The sequence below is a fragment of the Drosophila arizonae genome, chromosome 2 (assembly GCF_054131065.1).
Source record: "Drosophila arizonae isolate 15081-1271.41 chromosome 2, UAZ_ARI_1.0, whole genome shotgun sequence".
Classification (NCBI taxonomy): Eukaryota; Metazoa; Arthropoda; class Insecta; order Diptera; family Drosophilidae; genus Drosophila; species Drosophila arizonae.
The window spans coordinates 11980778-11998447 of record NC_142922.1 but is presented as its reverse complement, the minus strand read 5'-3'; the positions used below and the strand labels follow the sequence as shown (position 1 = coordinate 11998447).

Genomic DNA, 17670 nt, shown 5'->3' with positions numbered 1-17670 from the left:
ATACATATATATATATATATTTCATTGCTGGTTCGCTGTAAAACAGTTTCTCACCACATTAGGAAGTTCAATACTATGATAATTTACATAAGTGCGCCACTGATTACTTTTTCGTTGTTCCTAATTCACCCACTCATCGGTCAGAACTGTTACTCTCACTATCACTCTCCCTCTCTCGATTTTGATCTGAACGTACGCTGGATACAATTATGTTGTCGCTCTTGCTGTTGCGCTTTTAGTCACTGGTCGGCCGTTACGCGTAACGGTTGTGCTGCCTCTCACGCTGGCTGGTGTGATATTTGAATAAATTGCATTTATGTATATAAACTAAACCAAACATCAGCGTAGAAAGCAAATTTATTTCTGCTGAAAATTGGATTTGTTTACTTTTATTCTATTAAAAAACGTGCGCCTCTGAAAGTGTTACCGTGACCGCTAAAAATCTAGGCGAATTTAAATTCGTAATTGTATTAGTGACCATCACTGTCTCCCGCCCGACAGCAAATGTCACTGTAAGTGTATTTTCACTACTGCGTGTGTGTGTGTGTTAGTGCTTAGTGCCTTGAACAATTGCAGCTGAACGCAACCGAAACGCAAACTGCACATAACAGTAAACCAGGAGAATAGTTGGAATTGCAAAAAGAACTGTAGTAGGAAGCGACGCAGCTAGTCACAGAGGTAAAATACAAATTTGTCACAGTATATGACTTTGTCTTTTATTGCTCCGATAATGCTAATTATTATTTGAATTTGTAATGAATAATATGCTTGTCGTTTCCAAGATGTGATCCATATAGTATGTATGTATGTATGTATGTCTGAATTGTGTCAGTGGATATACAAACGTGTGTATGTAAGTATGTGTATAGGTATATTTGTAGAAACACAATGCTGAAACCGTGAACTTATCAACACTTCGTTTAATTTCATTTTTATTTGTGCACATTTTTAATTTGTTTATTTTCAATATAATATCCATTCAACTTGTTCATGTTTTCGCACACATCCCCCAGCATCAATTTGAATTTTGCATCTGTTTGAGATAAACACCATTTGGCTGGATGCCGGCTTTATAGCTTCCAGACACTTGATATCTACAAATGCAGGCGTCAATATATATATGTATGTATGTGTATCTTGCATATTCATGTATATGTATGTGTGTGGGTATTTTTTGTTTGCCATACTCAGACAGGATCCATAAACAATTTACTCAAATTTTCCTACCGCTGAGCAATCATTTAATTATTTTTATAACCATTCATAGATTGAACTCGTAAAAAGCTTACAAACATGTGTTAGCTTAAATATATGTTCAAATATATATGCATGTGCATAAATAAAAAGAAAATTCTATTTAACTTTGCAATTTTTGTAATTCACTCAGCTGCCGAAATTTAATTAGTGCTCAAGTGCAAATTGAACTGGCCAGCCGCAGATCACTTCTTCATTTGTATTCACCCACACACATATACATACATATAAGCACACTTATACAGACATACATATACAAATATCATTATGATCATAACCATAGGTCAACGTGCAATAAATTCACATTTTATAGTCTCGTGTGTGGCACAGACAACGATGTAAATATGTATATTTTGATGTTTTAATCATACAGACGAACAGACAAACACAAGTACAGTGGCTACTCGAGGGATGGACAGCTAATTTGAAGAAAAATCAATATGATTTTTCACGAATTAATTAATTGAAAAAACAAATACATTCTCAATTTGAAGTAAATAAATTGGACATTAACTAAACAGATACTTATAAATTTGATTTATGAATTTGATGAACTTGCCTAAATATAGTCGCTTAGCAATGCATGTTCCTCTATTAATTATAGCTGGACAAACCAAACAGACAGATAACATCATCAGCAGCATAATGATCATTATAATCATCATTGGGCTTGCGTATTTGATCAATAAAATATTGCGATAAATTTGAACTCTCGCAATGGGACCACGGACCCCCCATTGGGAGGGAGAGCGCAGACATATGAGACGCACCATGCGGAGGCGTTGTATCATCTCAGTTTATGTTGTTATTTTTTTCGCCTATGTTTTTTAACGAAGGTCAGAGTGTCGGCGTCGGCGTCGGCGTCGCCGGCAGACGACCCGTGTTTAATTGTGGCAATTTGCAGCGGACAGCAGATCAAATTAATGTCATAACTCAATTAGCCGGCATTCGGTCACACATATGCAAATGGGTGAAGTGGGTTTAAACTTTAAACAGATGTAGACAAACACGCATACATATATGTGTATATACGTGTAGCCGATTATCGTCGGAGATGTTTCCAGTTATGTTGTCACAGAGTACTTCACTGTACCAGCAAGACTCGTGTTGACTCGACTTGACAGATGGGCAAATGGTACAATTAATCATAATGATAATGAGCAACTAAAATCTGTGATAGTATATAATGTCATCGGTTTCTATATAAGTATTAACATGTACACATATATTATTAGAAATAATCACAAAGTAAGCTTGAGACAGTGGGACTAATTAAATAGCTACGAAGTATTTCTTTCATATATACAATTAAAATCTATGATAGTATATAATCTACTGGTTTTCTATATAAATATTAGTTATGAGTATGTTAACAAATATTATTTTCATTCATATTAATATAAGTGATTTCAGAGTATATTATCTGTATATAACAAACAAATCTTAAAACTTCTCCAAGTGTATTAGTTACAAAGCTATTCTTTCATATATAAATAGCTGTACACAAACATGATTTACAAACTGGAATAAGTAAAAAGTACAATAACTAATTTAAACGTTTTTCATGCATATAATAAACTGTTCGACGAATAGTTGTTAAACTCGACTTGTGTTTGTCATAAGCACAATGATTCGCAGTTCGCTTGTAAAATTCAAGTTTTCAGCCCGTGTCTCATCCGACAAACTGCGGCTCCGTACGGCCGTACGTCATAGCACTTGAGCAAGTTTTGCGTAAATGCACACTCAAAGAAGAATTCACTTAAAGTGGGAATAACTTTTATTTATGGATTTCCCATTATTCTACATACAAATCCATATAAAATATAAATCCATGTATAAAATGGTTCCGTATAATTAACAATTGGTTAAACCAAGCAAATATTGTTTGCAGACCTCATTCAGAATATTTTATAAAAGCCAAAAGTCATCTATTTATATAAATCTGAATGATTATTTGTAATATTGTTCTTATATAAATTAATGAAATATTCAGATGCGGCTAGAAATTTGCATTTAAAAAAATTAATTAAAGAAAAATTATTTTAAATCAATTCTTAAACAATGAATATTATTTCCTAAGAATTTAGTGTCATGTCCGTATCTGTCCATCTGTTTGTATGAATTGAAACCGTCACCATCCATTGAAAGTTAGTATCTGATGGAATAGCCAGAAATTAGGGAGGCCTATGCAGTTGTCCAAGTCCTATGCCTTCTAATAATTATGAATATTACTGTACATAAGCTATTTAGCATATCAGCATTATGCCATTTCAAGCACATATATTCTTAAGGTATCCCGACTTAACTATTCGTAATTTCTTGCCTATATCGTGTTTGTATGTTGCCCACAGTCTCTCTCTAGGTTTGTCTCTCTGGAACGAAGAAGAACTATAGATCATTTATTGGTCTATATGTATACGGCAGTAGGCATTTCGTATTTATATTGAAGTAAAACGAAGCTAGAGTGCTTAGAGCAGCCTCTGCTGCTGTGTTCCCATTGGTCACTTAAGGCTCGCATCAATGTTTTGAGCGCGACCCAGGATTTGAGTGAAAGTTGCCCTATATAAAGGGCAACAGCTGCAGCATGTCTTCAGTTGCCCAGGTCCGGTTGGGGTGAATTGTGTGATCGTTAGGCCAAGCATTAAAAGCTTAGACGAAATGCTTGGAGGAAATACTTTGAAGAAACACTTAGAAGAAATACTTGGAAGAAATACTTACAGGAAAGACTTGGATGAAAAGAAAAAGAAAAACTTAGAGGAATTACTTTGAAGAAATACTTTGAAGAAATACTTAGAGGAAATGCTTAAAAGAAATAGTTGGAGGGAACGCTTATAAGAAATTATTTTGCATAGCTCAAGTGGAAGTAACGTATTGACTCAGACATTAATTTCATTGCTATGAAATTTTTCCGGTTATGGGTTTTTATATTGTAAACTCGTGCTCATGCTGAAAAATTTCCCCTCTAAATGCAATATGTGGGGAGAGAAATTCGAGAAACTTACTCAACTAGAACTTTTTTGAAGGGCTAAATTATTTAATTATGCACACATATTAGCATTAAATATCATTTACAACCCTTTATCTTGACCGCAAGGAACGTGTGCATGCATGCACGATTTGATCAGCCCGCGTCGCGAGGGTTGAAGGAAACCACTGAAGTGGTCGTTGCTGGGATTGATAAATAACGTGCAACTGCAACCTGCAACCTGCAACCTGCAGATGCATATTGAGTTACAACATGAATTACACAACCACAACAACACAAGCTTTCGTTTAGGCGTTGCAAATTGTGACGGAAGTGGAAGCGGAAGTGGTGTAGTCCACACCATCCACACACTTACAACTAATCAATGGCATCTTCCTCTGCACAGGTTAAAGTTCAAGCATCGACATGGTCGTCAAGGAAATGCCCCTGCACGAGAATCTCAGCCTGGAGAGCCGACACGGCAATGCCCATGCCATGCCGGCCAGCAGCAACGCGCCAGCAGCCACAACCACATTCTCAGGCATGGGACGCCGCTATAGCGTATCCCTGACGACGGCGGTGCTGCTGGCGTCCTTCTTCGTTTGCACACTGCTCGCCGTTGGCTTCATTGTCTACAATTTCGCGACTTGCGGACATCTGGAGGCGGCGCCAGGCGAGAACATTGTCTGCACCAGCGTCCATTTGCGTAATTCGAAGCATTCGAAAGGTGCCAGTGAGGGGCCCAAATACGATCAGGATGTTCGCCTGCCGACCTCCATCCAGCCCCTCAAGTACAACATCACACTGGAGCCCGAGATGAGCGGCAACTTCAGCTTCGCGGGCAGCGTTCAGATACGCGTGCGAGTGCTCGAGGATTGCTACAACATAACCATGCACGTCGAGGACTTGAACATCACACGCAACGATGTGGCCGTCTATCGGGCACTGCCTGGCGGCAAGGACGAATGGGATGAGAACAGCCTGCGCATCCACAAGCAGTATCTGGTGGGGGCCAAGCAGTTCTTCATCATCCAGCTGTACGACAAACTACGGCGCGGCAAGGAATACGTGGTGCACATTCGCTACACCGGCATTATAAAGGACTACTTGCAGGGCTTCTACCGCAGCTCCTATAAGGTGCTCAATGAGACCAGGTGAGCTTCGTATCATAATAGTTTTGCTGAATTTTCTAATTAAAGAAATACTCATAAGCGGCCATACAGTACAGTAGAGTTTAGAGAGAATCAGAGAGAATTTCTGAAAACTGTGTACTAGATGAATTGAGCGATGTATCGTTAGCAAAGATTAATGTAATTCTATAAAATTCTGAAGTGTAAATGTTGTAGAAAATAGGCCCCACAACTCGTTCTTATAGAACTCCGGCGCAAATAGATTTATTTCTTAGACATAGTTTCGTTAAACTTTACGAAAAGGTTATTAATCTAACAAAAACATATTTTATTTATAATAAACATTATTGTTGTCCTTTTGACTTTCTCAGATGGCTGGCCTCAACACAATTCCAGGCAACGGACGCACGACGCGCCTTTCCCTGCTTCGATGAGCCGGCGCTCAAGGCGAACTTTACGCTGCACATAGCGCGCCCTCGACACCTGACCACCATCTCCAACATGCCTATTATCTACAGCCACAATCAGTAAGAAGAATGATTTACAAAATAATGTTAATTAATGAAACCAATTTACAACTCACATAGCGAATCGTTGGCCAATTATGTCTGGGATCACTTTGCCGAATCGCTGCCCATGTCCACCTACCTGGTGGCCTTCGCCATCACCGACTTTAAGCACATCTCTTCTGGCAACTTTTCGGTCTGGGCTCGAGCCGATGCCATCAAATCAGCCGAGTATGCGCTGAGCGTGGGCCCGAAGATTTTGGACTTTCTGCAGAACTTTTTCGGCATCCCATTTCCGTTGCCGAAGATCGATATGATAGCGCTGCCGGAATTTCAGGCTGGTGCCATGGAGAACTGGGGCCTCATCACATTCCGGGAGACGGCCATGCTGTACGACAAGGGCGTGGCCACCGCCAGCAACAAGCAGCACATTGCCTCTGTGGTCGGGCACGAGTTGGCCCATCAGTGGTTCGGTAATCTGGTCACGCCCAGTTGGTGGTCGGATATTTGGCTGAACGAAGGCTTCGCCAGCTACATGGAGTATCTGACAGCGAATGCCGTGGCGCCCGAATGGAAGCTGCTCGATGAGTTTGTGGTTAACGAAATGCAGACTGTATTCCAATTGGATGCGCTCACCACCACGCATAAGATCTCGCAGGAGGTCGGCAATCCGCAGGAGATTTTCGAGCTGTTCGATCGGATTTCATATGCCAAAGGCTCCACTGTGATCCGCATGATGAGCCATTTCCTCACTGATACGGTTTTCAGGCGAGGACTGAGCAAGTATTTAAGTGAGATGGCATACAAATCCGCCACCCAGGACGATCTGTGGCGCTTCCTCACCGACGAAGCGAAAACATCAGGTCTGCTGGATAGCAGCACAAGTGTGAAGGCCATCATGGATACTTGGACGCTGCAAGCTGGCTATCCAATGGTCAAGATCTCGCGGCACCCCAATTCGGATGCTGTACGCCTGGACCAGGAGCGTTTCGTCTACGGCAACAGCAGCCATGCGGAAGGCCATCCTCTTTGGTGGATACCCATCACCTTTACGACCGCGGACGAGCTTAATTTTGATAATACTCGGCCCACAACGTGGATACCGCGCACAAAAACCTATGAGCTGGAAAATCGTAACCTCTCCACGGCCAAATGGTTTATATTCAATATACAGCAAACGGGCTTTTACCGGGTCAACTACGACTTGGACAACTGGCGTGCAATAACTGAGCATCTGATGGACGCGAAGCAGCACGATCAAATCGCGCCCGCCAATCGGGCCCAACTAATCGATGACGTCATGAATTTGGCCCGCGGCTCCTATCTGTCCTATGATACGGCCTTGAATCTAACACGCTATCTGGCATACGAGACGAACCGCGTGGCCTGGAAGGCAGCGATTACTAACTTTAACTTTATCGATTCCATGTTTATTAACTCGGGTGATTACGATTTGCTTAAGGTATGCACACTAATCGCTGACAGTGTCGAAGCATATGGAACTCACCTTGATTACCTTTCCAGAACTACCTATTGAAACTGCTGAGCAGGGTGTACAACGAGGTGGTGGACAAGGATACGCCAAGCGACAACGAAAACATTCCGCTGCTGTTGAAGCGCTTCGAAATATTGAGCATGGCCTGTCACCTGGGCCAACAGCAATGCATCTCGGATAGCACCAAACAATTCCAAAACTGGGTACAAGCACCCAATCCCGATACCTATAACCCGTACGTTCGATCGACCGAAATCGATGACATATGAATATTTAATTGAATGTAAATTTTGGTTATATCCACAGAATCAATCCAAATATGCGTGGCATCGTTTACTGCGCGGCCATCCAGTACGGCACGGAGCACGAGTGGGACTTTGCATTCGAGCGCTATGTGAAGACGAATGTGCCGGCGGAGAAGGAGTTGCTGCTGAGCGCGTTGGGCTGCTCCAAGGAGCCGTGGCTGCTCTACAGATACCTGCGACGCTCCATTGCCGGCCAGCACATACGCAAGCAGGATGTCTTCCGTGTCTTTGCCGCCGTCTCCACCACAGTGGTGGGTCAGCAGATTGCGTTTGATTATTTGCGCAACAATTGGCAGGAGATAAATACTTAGTAAGCTGATCTACAGAAATCCTCTAGCAAAGCCTTATATAATTCCTATTTAATTCCAGCATGGGCTCACAGATATCCAACATTCACACGCTGCTTAAGTTTGCCAGCAAGCGCATGAACTCGAAGTTCCAACTGGCCGAGCTGGAAGACTTTGTCCGGGATGCGCGCTGGGCGTATGACAGACCGATTCAACAGATTTTGGAACAAGTCGACATAAGTGTCGAGTGGATGAACCGCAACTACAACGCGATTGTCAAATGGCTGCAACGTGAGGCCGGAACACAACCCACGTAGGCAGAAGGTCACGGATCACATCCCAGACAGCGGGTGATCTGCAGCAGTATTACATTTTCTAACGGAATTGGAATTCACAATTTTTAGCATCGGGCAACCAGTGCATTTATGTATTTATATTTTATGTGTATGCCTTAGTATTTATATCGAGTATCGTCACAGGACAAGTCAAAGCCAAAGAAACAACAGAACCACTTGTTTATACAAAATATAAAGAAATCCATTGTAAAGTTTATGTTTACTTTTAAAGTCCTTTTTGCTAAGAGCTAGGAGAATCTGGTACTTTTATTGCGAATATTCTTATATTGTACTTAAATGTAAATGAAATAATCATTAAATGTTTAAACTCGTAAACAGTTCGAGAATGTGTTGGAATGCTTAATCATTTTTCACAGCATTTCTTCTCCAACGACCAACTGGAAGACTTAGGACATTAGCAAATATCAGAGTGCCCACAAAGACGAGCACGGTGCCCAGCCAGTGATAGATTGTAAACGGATTACGAAAGTAGATAATCGAGAAGACTAGCGATATGAATTTGCGCAATGTCAGAATCAAGGTGACGGTCAGGGAGCTGCACTCAGTGGTCAGGAAATACACAGAGCTAATGCACAGATGCTGCATCAGAATATTCCCAATCAAATAGAGGAGCAAAAGAGGCACAACTACACCACCCAGCCATTCGAATCGATAGGTTTCACTTTCCATCGCCACAGTCCAATGCGCTTTGATGTTGTCATGCATGAAGAAGAACGCGGGCAGAGGCAACAGGTGTGTGTAGAAGAGTGCCTCGCGAGCGCACTTGCCATGTTTGCGATACAGCAGCTCCTGTGTGATACCCATGTACGAGGAGATGAATAGCGCCAGCACCAGGAGCAGGACACCAACGAGCCACCAAAATATGTTTGCTTCAGCGTTACCATCGCCATGCCGTTTATTCACTCCCACATCCTGGCTAGAGAAATACGTGCAGATGAAAATGCCCACGGTAATCATGATGACTGCTATATACTGTTCAAGCCGATACTGACGTTTGAGGATTACAGTGCCAAGGCACATGTTCGATATGAGACTGCCTCCACGTATGATCATGTGCAGCGTCATGGGCACATTCAGATGGAACACATAGTTATTGCACACACTTGTCATAAAGAACATAACAACAAGCAGACCATAATCCCGCAGACTTATCACACGTTTCACTGTGCCGAATTTGGAGGTGAAGACGAATCCCTCCAAGGCAATAAATGCAAACTGACCAGCGGTAATCAAATTACCTGCACCCGGGTCCAATTTGACGATCAATTCCAGAAATACAACAGCACAGCAACATCCAACAAAGACATTGGCCGTGGCCAAACAAGCTCGAATATTCATTGCACTGGTCAAGCCAATTGGACTGAAATTATTTCAATAAATATATTTGAGCTAGCTAAAAAATTATAAGACCGTCTCACCTTTGACCATGTTTTCAGGCCATTGGCCCTTTGCCCAACAACTTTCTTTTGACCATGTCAACAAAAACAAATGCCACAGGTAGGCAAAGGGATGGTACGCTGATCAGATACCAGGGATACTAAACTATATTGAAAAATGAAATCAAATACTTCTATGTTATTTTAGAAACTTAATGGTACAAAATAAAACCTGCGAATTAAAGGAACAAATATGTGGAAAACAGTGTAAAGTACAATTAATTAATTGGAAAATATATACACGTTAAGTAGCTCAAGCGAACAAATTCCGTTGTTTCATTTACTTGAGCAACTATTTTTTGTTCCGCTTTAAGTTCGTTAACATAGCTCCGACTTAACAGACTTCCAGTTACCAAACTACAGAATGATAAAGTATTTTTGACGTCTGTAAAGTTAACAGTTTTACGTTATGTTTTTAAATTCCTACGTTCGTATTTAACTTTATATAAAAATTTGACAATTGTTCATGTCAATTTAAAAAGACTTTAATTATTGGTACATTATCGAAAAATTTCAATAGTTTTGTAATAACTTTTGCAGCTTCATTTGGTTTTTGCCCCGTAAGTTCATCTATTATTTTATTTATTTATTTGAAATAAATATTCTAATTAATTTTCCTATAACTGATAATGAATAAATAGTAAGATTATTCTTCCCACAGAGCTATGTTAATTAAAATAAAGCCTAAGTTTATAATTAGAAAAATTAATTATACTGCAAGTTCTGTGTTTCCCCTAACTTGTTTAGCTTTATAAAAATACCATTAAAACCAGTCATCGATTTTTTTTGACTATTAATATATATTTTCATATACGGAACTCAAATAAACTATTACTGACAAAGCTCACATAGGTATTTAATTATGCTTTCACCCTTAACTCTTTAATTGTTTAGCCAATATGTTGCATGATATATAGCTAGCTCGCTGCCGAAGAGTATGAGGCTAATTATGGTACCGAGTAGATAAGCTAGCAGCACGTCGTATAAGTCCTGGATAAACAACGAATGAAAACTACGCACTTCGCCAAATTCCTGAATTTTCAGTTTCCCCGCCTGCACCATGTAGTAGAAGCTCTTGGTCACCCAATAGTTATGCAGACCCGATTCACTCAACTGCAAGATGAAATTATGAAGCGTGGCGCGATGCGGCGAGTTCTCCGGAATGACCAAGCCGAAGGGCACATATTGATAGAAACAAAACTTCTCCGAGTAGTAAAACAACGGGCGGCGGCTGAACGCCTGCTGCTCCGCGTATAGCTGCCACTTGGTGTAGGTTACGGTGTAGGCGTACGATGTGTTCAGGGAATTCCGGTGCCATTGCAGGTCCGACATCTTGTTGCTGAGGTAGAACACCTGCGAGTATCTCGTGCGCGTATCAAAGTCATACAAATTGTGTTCCGATCTGATGCCGAAGAGGCGCAGCTTGGAATTGGACAGTGCATCAAAGCTGGTAATAGATGTCTTAGTGGGCGGTGCAATAAAGACCATCAGCAGCCTGCCCTGCACATTGCATATCAACATTATGGCCAGCACCTTCCAGCCAATGCAAAGTTGACGTCTATAGCGTTGCCAACGACACCTCAGCTGTTCGTGTAGTAGCCAAAGCACTGCCAGCAAGCAGAAGGTAATCGCTGGCATCATCCATAGGTATGCTTCTCGCAGCTCGATGAAAGGCTCCTTGGGCAGCATGGTACACCAGCTGGCGATGTTTCCTGGATATGCGTACTGATGATAGCGGTCCAAGTGTCGCAGTGTCAGTGGCTGCACGCTTGCCGCTATATCCACGATGTTGTCGCGCGCCAGGTCCAATACTTGGATGTGGGTCAAGTACTTCAGCTCCTTCCCCTCGTTGATCAGCTGCAAGCTGGCGTTGTGTTTGCGCGAGAACTCTGATACCATATTCCAGACGTAGCCTAGCAGCCGAATATTCCCAGCCTTATCCCGATAGAGGATCGTGTTTGGCTCTGAGAGATCGGGCATCGTGCGAATCCGATAGCCCATCAGATCAGTTGTTTTGTCCGGAAATATATTTTGCTGATCCGAAAATGTTTGACTCTTCAGCATGAATTCGGGATACGCATCGTACACGTACAACGTCTGGGTCTGTCCAAAGTCTCGAAAAGTGATGGCAACGTTGAGCATCTGACTTTGCAGACAATATTGCAACACTCGGTTGACCAGGGCCAAATCCGGATCGCTGGCCAGTTCTATGAGCAGTTTGGTCTCCCGTATATACTGCAAGCTTGTTGCAATTGTCTTCAGCAAATCGAGGCGAAAGAGTCCAGGCAAGCACGCCACGAACACCAGCTGTGCATTGACCAAGCTGCTCAGCTTTACAGCATCCACTGACCGCCACAAGAGCAGAGGAATGCTCTTGCCCACCCATGATAACAGCTTAACCAATTGACACTCCTCACTTCCATTCTCGGGATCATAATATACAATTGTTGTAATGCTGTTGAAGCGGACAATGGCGGAGAGCAGCTCAGCGTAGACTTTAAGACTATCATTCATGGCTAAGGCCTCAATGCAACTGACTGAGCGTATTACCTAGCAATTATTATTAGAAGCACATATGTATATAAGTATATAATATTTATATACTTGAAATTTGGGAGTCTTATTAATGGCAATAGGTTTGCTTTAAAATAAATTTAGTGATTGGATATAATGATATTCGTACTCTCTTTTCAAATCTTACAAAACATTTTTTATTTTTGTAAATTTACTTTTATTATTTTAAAGGCTACATATATTTTATATCTTTGCAGCTACATATAAACATTTAGACAAAGGTGCAGAAGAGTATTTAAGCAACCAGCATTCAGAATAGAAATACTACGTTAATTATTTGCTTCGGCTGAAACTTCTACAATGTGTTCAGGCAAACATTGATATAGTACGAAAGCAACTCAAAGACAAATATCAGTATTGATGCGGCCATTGCGTAGCCATATAGCAACAGTACAAAATCTATGTCAGCGTACTTCAGTGGTGCTATTTCGTTCTGTGGACTCAGGTCCTCGAGTTTGTGGTGGCCCGCGTGCAGTAAATCGTAAAAATTGTGCCTCATGTAAAAGTTCAGAATTCCGCTTTGACGCAAACGAACAATATACAAATTTAGTTGATGGCGATGCAAAAAGTTTTCGCGAAACAATAACGAGTTAAGTGATTGTCGAAAGATACAAATATCTGTGGAGTACCGAAATAAGGGTCGCTTGAAGTAGCTCTGCAGTTCCGCATAGAAATGCCACTTGAGGCCGTAGACCGTGTAACCATATGAGGTATTCAGACTATTCCGCAGCAAGACAAATTTGGTCATGTTTTCGTATGATATAAAGGTCGATGCGTACTTGATTCGCATCTCCTCGGGATACTGATTGAAGTTGGAATGCAATCCGACTATCCGTAATCCAGCTGCCTGCAATTGGTCCAAATTTGAGATGAATTGAAGTCGTTGGGGATGAATAAAGAGCGCCGAAAGCTGTGCTACCACTGTGCAGAGCAGCGTGAGCTGAATTAGTGAAGGGATTAAGATCAGGAGGGCTCTGCCCAGCAATTGACGTTTGCGTATCCATCGTGTCAAATAGTAGATTATGGCTATGTAGACCCACATCCAGGGCGACTCCAGCACTCCACGGATGGCCGCACGGGAACTCACCATACGCTCAACTGGCAGCATCGTGCATAAGCCTCTGACGGCAACGGGAGTGCTCAACATTGGAATGTTGCTTCTCGACGACATAGTCATCGGATAGATGCTGATGGTGACGTCGATTTCGTTGTTTTGCGCTTGCTCCAGAAGTTTGAAATAGCCGCTCTTTATGGAGTTGACTTGGCTCGAAGTGGGATCCAAGCTCAGCTCCAATGTGGCATTTAATTTTTTTGCAAACAGGCTCAATATACGCCAGAGCATACCACTAGTTACGGTATTCCCATTGCGATCCTTGTACATAACTACATACGGCTGCGATAGATCGGGCTGCGTCCTTAAAATCTGCCCCTGTAGATTGGCCAGCTTATAGGGATAGAGGAGCGAGGTGGCATTGTAGACCTGCGATAGTAATCCGAATGTGGGAAAGATCCGATATCCGTAAAAAGTGCCTGTCTTAAAGAAATCACTGAACAGAAGCAGTGCGTTCGGAATAAGCAAATCCTGACATTTCTTAAGAATATCTCGGCTCAGCTGCAGCTGCAGTTCGACTCCACTCGAATCCTTGTCGCAAAGCTGTAGTAGCAGTGGCACCTCCCTCATGTGGTTCAGCATCACGCTCAGCGCGTTCAACACGGTGTTATACGAGTTGGCGGCCAGGCACACCAAGCCCAGAATGTTGACATTCTGTTTTTCCTTTAAATAGGGCCTATAGTACAGATCGCTCCATACCAAAGTGGCTGCGGTTACGTTGCTTCCACTCAGTAATTTTTCAATCCCGCACTCACACTCCGCGGCCTTGTAGTACAAAACTGTGCCGAATCGAAGCTCAGTTAGCAAATGCAACCAAAAGCTAGCCAACTGCTCGGAATTGGGAAAATTATTCACGGACTGTTTCACCCACATTTTGAAAGTAACTGTTGAATTGGCCATTTGTCCTGGATGCTTTTATAAGCGCGCCACAGAAATGAATTGTCAGCATGTTTAAGGGCTGACTTGCATATAAACGTAGCCAATGCAAATCGAACATCTCGATAGCCAAGTTAATAAGCGCAAACAAACAACAAAGCAAGCGCTAAACATTAAAGCTTTCTTACACATTGAACCTCCGAGCTAGTGTTGCTAGCAGTCATAAATACAATATTAGCTATTAGCCGGAATGAAAAACAGTTGCAGTCCAGCAAAACCGATTCCATAATACTAGTTCACACCGTAAGAGCAGTATATCATTCTGATTTACGACTCAGAATACCTAATGTATATGTAAATAAATCTATCAGAATTAGCACCCTTCCCATTCGACATTCCAGATAAAAATTCCCTGCATTTATACAGGCCGCCGAATGAAAAGGACAGGAGGATTGTAAGTCACGCGGAGATTGTACAAACCCAATATGCTTCCTTCGTGTGTAATTTTAAGCTCCCAACAGTGCACCCTTGCCATCTATTTAATTTATATGTAGGCTATCATTCAATACTTCCACAATACAAGAGAGTTTGTAAATCCGCGTAATAATATTCAAACTGCATACATTTGCAATTGGAAACAAGTAATTAGCTCTCGGCAGACCATAACTGGGAGACCCCCTGAACTCTGCTGCTTCATTATAAGTTTCATGGCTATATGTATACCTGAAACACATTCGCAAATACACACATATGTAAGCGTAAGCACGTCCGTCAAACTGAATGCAGTGGAAGTGTTTCTCTGTATGAAATTTAGATTAGTAATATCAATGTGTTCAGTCATATAACGAATTCTAATTTTCACTTTTATCGTTTAAATGTAATATTTTCCGTTAAATAAAATATATCCGATAAATGATTAATGCTACCCTAAGACTCACGTAATCGTTACTGTAAGAATAATCAGTAGTCGTTACTGGTTCGTGAGTGCCGCACATCTCTAAGAGTAATCGCGGTGACTGTCGCTCTCTCCTTCGCATCAATTTCGCGAGCCCGTCACACAGTTTTCTTTTCCACACTGGCTTCATAATTCTTGCGGGTTTACAATCGCATAAAATAAGTGAAAAGAGGTCCACGAGTAACAAGAGAAATGAGCGAAACTATTAATACCGCGGCTCAGTTTCCGAGCTTCGAGAAACCGACCGTGCAGTTTAATGAAAAGGGCTGGGGACCATGCGAGCTGCCGGACACGTTTAAGGACGTCCCGTACCAGCCATTCAGCAAGAACGATCGCCTGGGCAAGATCTGCGATTGGACAAGCACCTCCAATAATGACAAGAAGTATCAGAGTATGTTTCATCCAAATTTGTATTTTGCATATGCGCAAAGTGAGGTTATGTTCAAACGCCTTCGCTTTGTTTGTGTGTGTGTCGTGGCATCAAATACGAGACTAATCATTTTTTTTGCAGACAAATATGCTTCTACCTTTGGCACCGGCAATCAATATGCCTATTATCATGAGGAGGACGAAACAACTTTCCACCTAGTGGATACGGCCCGAGTTCAGAAGCCACCTCATCAACGCGGACGCTTCCGCAATATGCGCAATTCACGGTCTGGACGTGGCCGCAATGCTCGCGGCGGTCTCAATACGCATGGTCATGGCATGACCACACTGAACAGCAAGAATGTGAAAGCGCGTGATCCTCGTCGCGGTGTGGGCAAGCGATTTGGCAATCGTGGTCCCCCACCCAAGATGCGCGAATCTTCTGTAGCTGTACGTGCCGACTGGGCCTCCATTGAGGAGATGGACTTCCCGCGTCTTATGAAGCTTTCTTTGCCGAACATTAAGGAAGGTGAAGATATTACAACTTGTGGCACCCTCGAGTACTATGATAAGACGTACGATCGCATCAATGTTAAGAACGAGAAACCGCTGCAAAAGATTGATAGAATTGTGCATACCGTAACCACGACCGATGATCCGGTCATACGTCGTCTGTCAAAAACGATTGGTAATGTTTTTGCCACGGATGCCATTTTGGCTACCATTATGTGCTCAACGCGTTCCAACTACTCATGGGATATTGTCATTGAAAAAGTTGGTAAGGTATATTTAGCTTATACCAAAAATAACTGTTCTAACCAGATTTTGAACTACAGGAGAGAAGATTTTCATGGATAAACGTGACCATACCGAATTCGATTTGCTAACCGTAAATGAGACTAGCGTTGAACCGCCTACTGATGACGACAGCTCGTGCAATTCGCCGCGTAATCTGGCCATCGAGGCAACCTTTATAAACCACAACTTTAGCCAGCAAGTGCTCAAGACCGGCGACCAGGAGGCAAAGTATAAATTTGAGGAACCCAATCCGTTTATCAGCGAAGATGAGGACATCCAAGTAGCTAGTGTTGGCTATCGCTACAAGAAATGGGAACTCGGAAGCGACATTGTAAGCACTTCAGCTGTTAATTATTCCAATAATGTATATTAATTTGAATACTATTAATAACAGGTTCTTGTGGCCCGCTGCGAACATGATGGAGTGCTGCAAACCCCGAGCGGAGAGCCCCAGTTCTTGTCCATCAAGGCACTGAACGAATGGGACTCCAAGCTGGCCAACGGCGTTGAGTGGCGCCAGAAATTGGATACGCAACGCGGCGCTGTGTTGGCTAACGAGCTGAGAAACAATGCCTGCAAGCTGGCCAAATGGACAGTGCAAGCTGTGCTCGCCGGCTCCGATCAACTAAAACTGGGCTATGTATCGCGTATTAATCCTCGCGATCATTCGCGTCACGTTATCCTCGGCACCCAGCAGTTTAAGCCGCATGAGTTTGCCACGCAGATTAATTTGAGCATGGACAACGCCTGGGGTATTTTGCGGTGCATTATTGACCTTGTGATGAAGCAGAAGGACGGCAAATATCTGATCATGAAGGATCCAAACAAGCCGATTATTCGCTTGTACGATATTCCCGATAATACATTTGATTCTGATGATTCGGACGATGGCGAGGGCGATGACGGTGAAGGTTTCCAGCAGGTCTACAACTATGCCAACAACAGCAACAAGATTTAGTTTCATTTCCAGCTCTGTTTGCATCTTAAAGTTATAAACACAAACACATCCAAGCATATAAACATACTCGTATAATCATAACACAATAACCGGTTAAACAATGCCACAACACAGTTATATATTTGCTGGCATTAGCTTTAATCATTTGATTTTAAGTTGGCTGCAATTGCAAGTGCCACGAATTCCGAGTAAAGCGCAGAATGGAAACAGACTTGTAAAGTTTTGGATTAGGGGCTCTTTATGGGTGGGTTGCCGGGTGGCTGGGTCGTTGGGAAGTTTATTATACCGACCTATA

General features: G+C 42.3%; 5 protein-coding genes across 7 annotated transcripts; 2 read left to right on the top strand and 3 right to left on the bottom strand.

Annotated features, from left to right (window-relative positions):
• Nucleotides 1-226: 226 nt before the first annotated feature.
• On the top strand, nucleotides 227-8618 carry superdeath (Suppressor of ER stress-induced death). 3 transcript variants are annotated; one of them, XM_089465673.1, is made up of 8 exons: nucleotides 227-512; nucleotides 577-678; nucleotides 4626-5373; nucleotides 5721-5876; nucleotides 5937-7317; nucleotides 7380-7585; nucleotides 7657-7965; nucleotides 8025-8618. In XM_089465673.1, the coding sequence occupies exons 3-8, from the start codon at nucleotides 4646-4648 to the stop codon at nucleotides 8257-8259; spliced, it is 3015 nt and encodes a 1004-aa protein (XP_089321799.1). In that variant the 5' UTR covers nucleotides 227-512; nucleotides 577-678; nucleotides 4626-4645; the 3' UTR covers nucleotides 8260-8618. The 3 variants fall into 3 exon arrangements, with proteins under 3 accessions (XP_089321799.1, XP_089321802.1, XP_089321797.1); XM_089465676.1 differs by lacking the exon at nucleotides 577-678; XM_089465671.1 differs by having other exon boundaries at nucleotides 227-678.
• On the bottom strand, nucleotides 8491-9834 carry LOC108608886 (endoplasmic reticulum GDP-fucose transporter). The gene is made up of 2 exons (XM_018000497.2): nucleotides 9717-9834; nucleotides 8491-9658 (listed from the first exon to the last, which is right to left on the bottom strand). The coding sequence occupies exon 2, from the start codon at nucleotides 9634-9636 to the stop codon at nucleotides 8638-8640; it is 999 nt and encodes a 332-aa protein (XP_017855986.1). The 5' UTR covers nucleotides 9637-9658; nucleotides 9717-9834; the 3' UTR covers nucleotides 8491-8637.
• A 144-nt stretch (nucleotides 9835-9978) lies between these two features.
• Nucleotides 9979-12255, bottom strand: Ir94g (Ionotropic receptor 94g). The gene has a single exon (XM_018001904.2). The coding sequence runs from the start codon at nucleotides 12246-12248 to the stop codon at nucleotides 10617-10619; it is 1632 nt and encodes a 543-aa protein (XP_017857393.1). The 5' UTR covers nucleotides 12249-12255; the 3' UTR covers nucleotides 9979-10616.
• A 339-nt stretch (nucleotides 12256-12594) lies between these two features.
• On the bottom strand, nucleotides 12595-15208 carry Ir94f (Ionotropic receptor 94f). Its single transcript, XM_018001925.2, has one exon. The coding sequence runs from the start codon at nucleotides 14317-14319 to the stop codon at nucleotides 12604-12606; it is 1716 nt and encodes a 571-aa protein (XP_017857414.1). The 5' UTR covers nucleotides 14320-15208; the 3' UTR covers nucleotides 12595-12603.
• A 95-nt stretch (nucleotides 15209-15303) lies between these two features.
• eIF3d1 (eukaryotic translation initiation factor 3 subunit d1) lies at nucleotides 15304-17586 on the top strand. Its single transcript, XM_018018770.2, has 4 exons — nucleotides 15304-15641; nucleotides 15762-16397; nucleotides 16456-16748; nucleotides 16812-17586. Exons 1-4 carry the CDS (start codon nucleotides 15443-15445, stop codon nucleotides 17373-17375), a joined length of 1692 nt encoding a protein of 563 aa, XP_017874259.1. The 5' UTR covers nucleotides 15304-15442; the 3' UTR covers nucleotides 17376-17586.
• The last annotated feature ends 84 nt before the right edge of the window (nucleotides 17587-17670 follow it).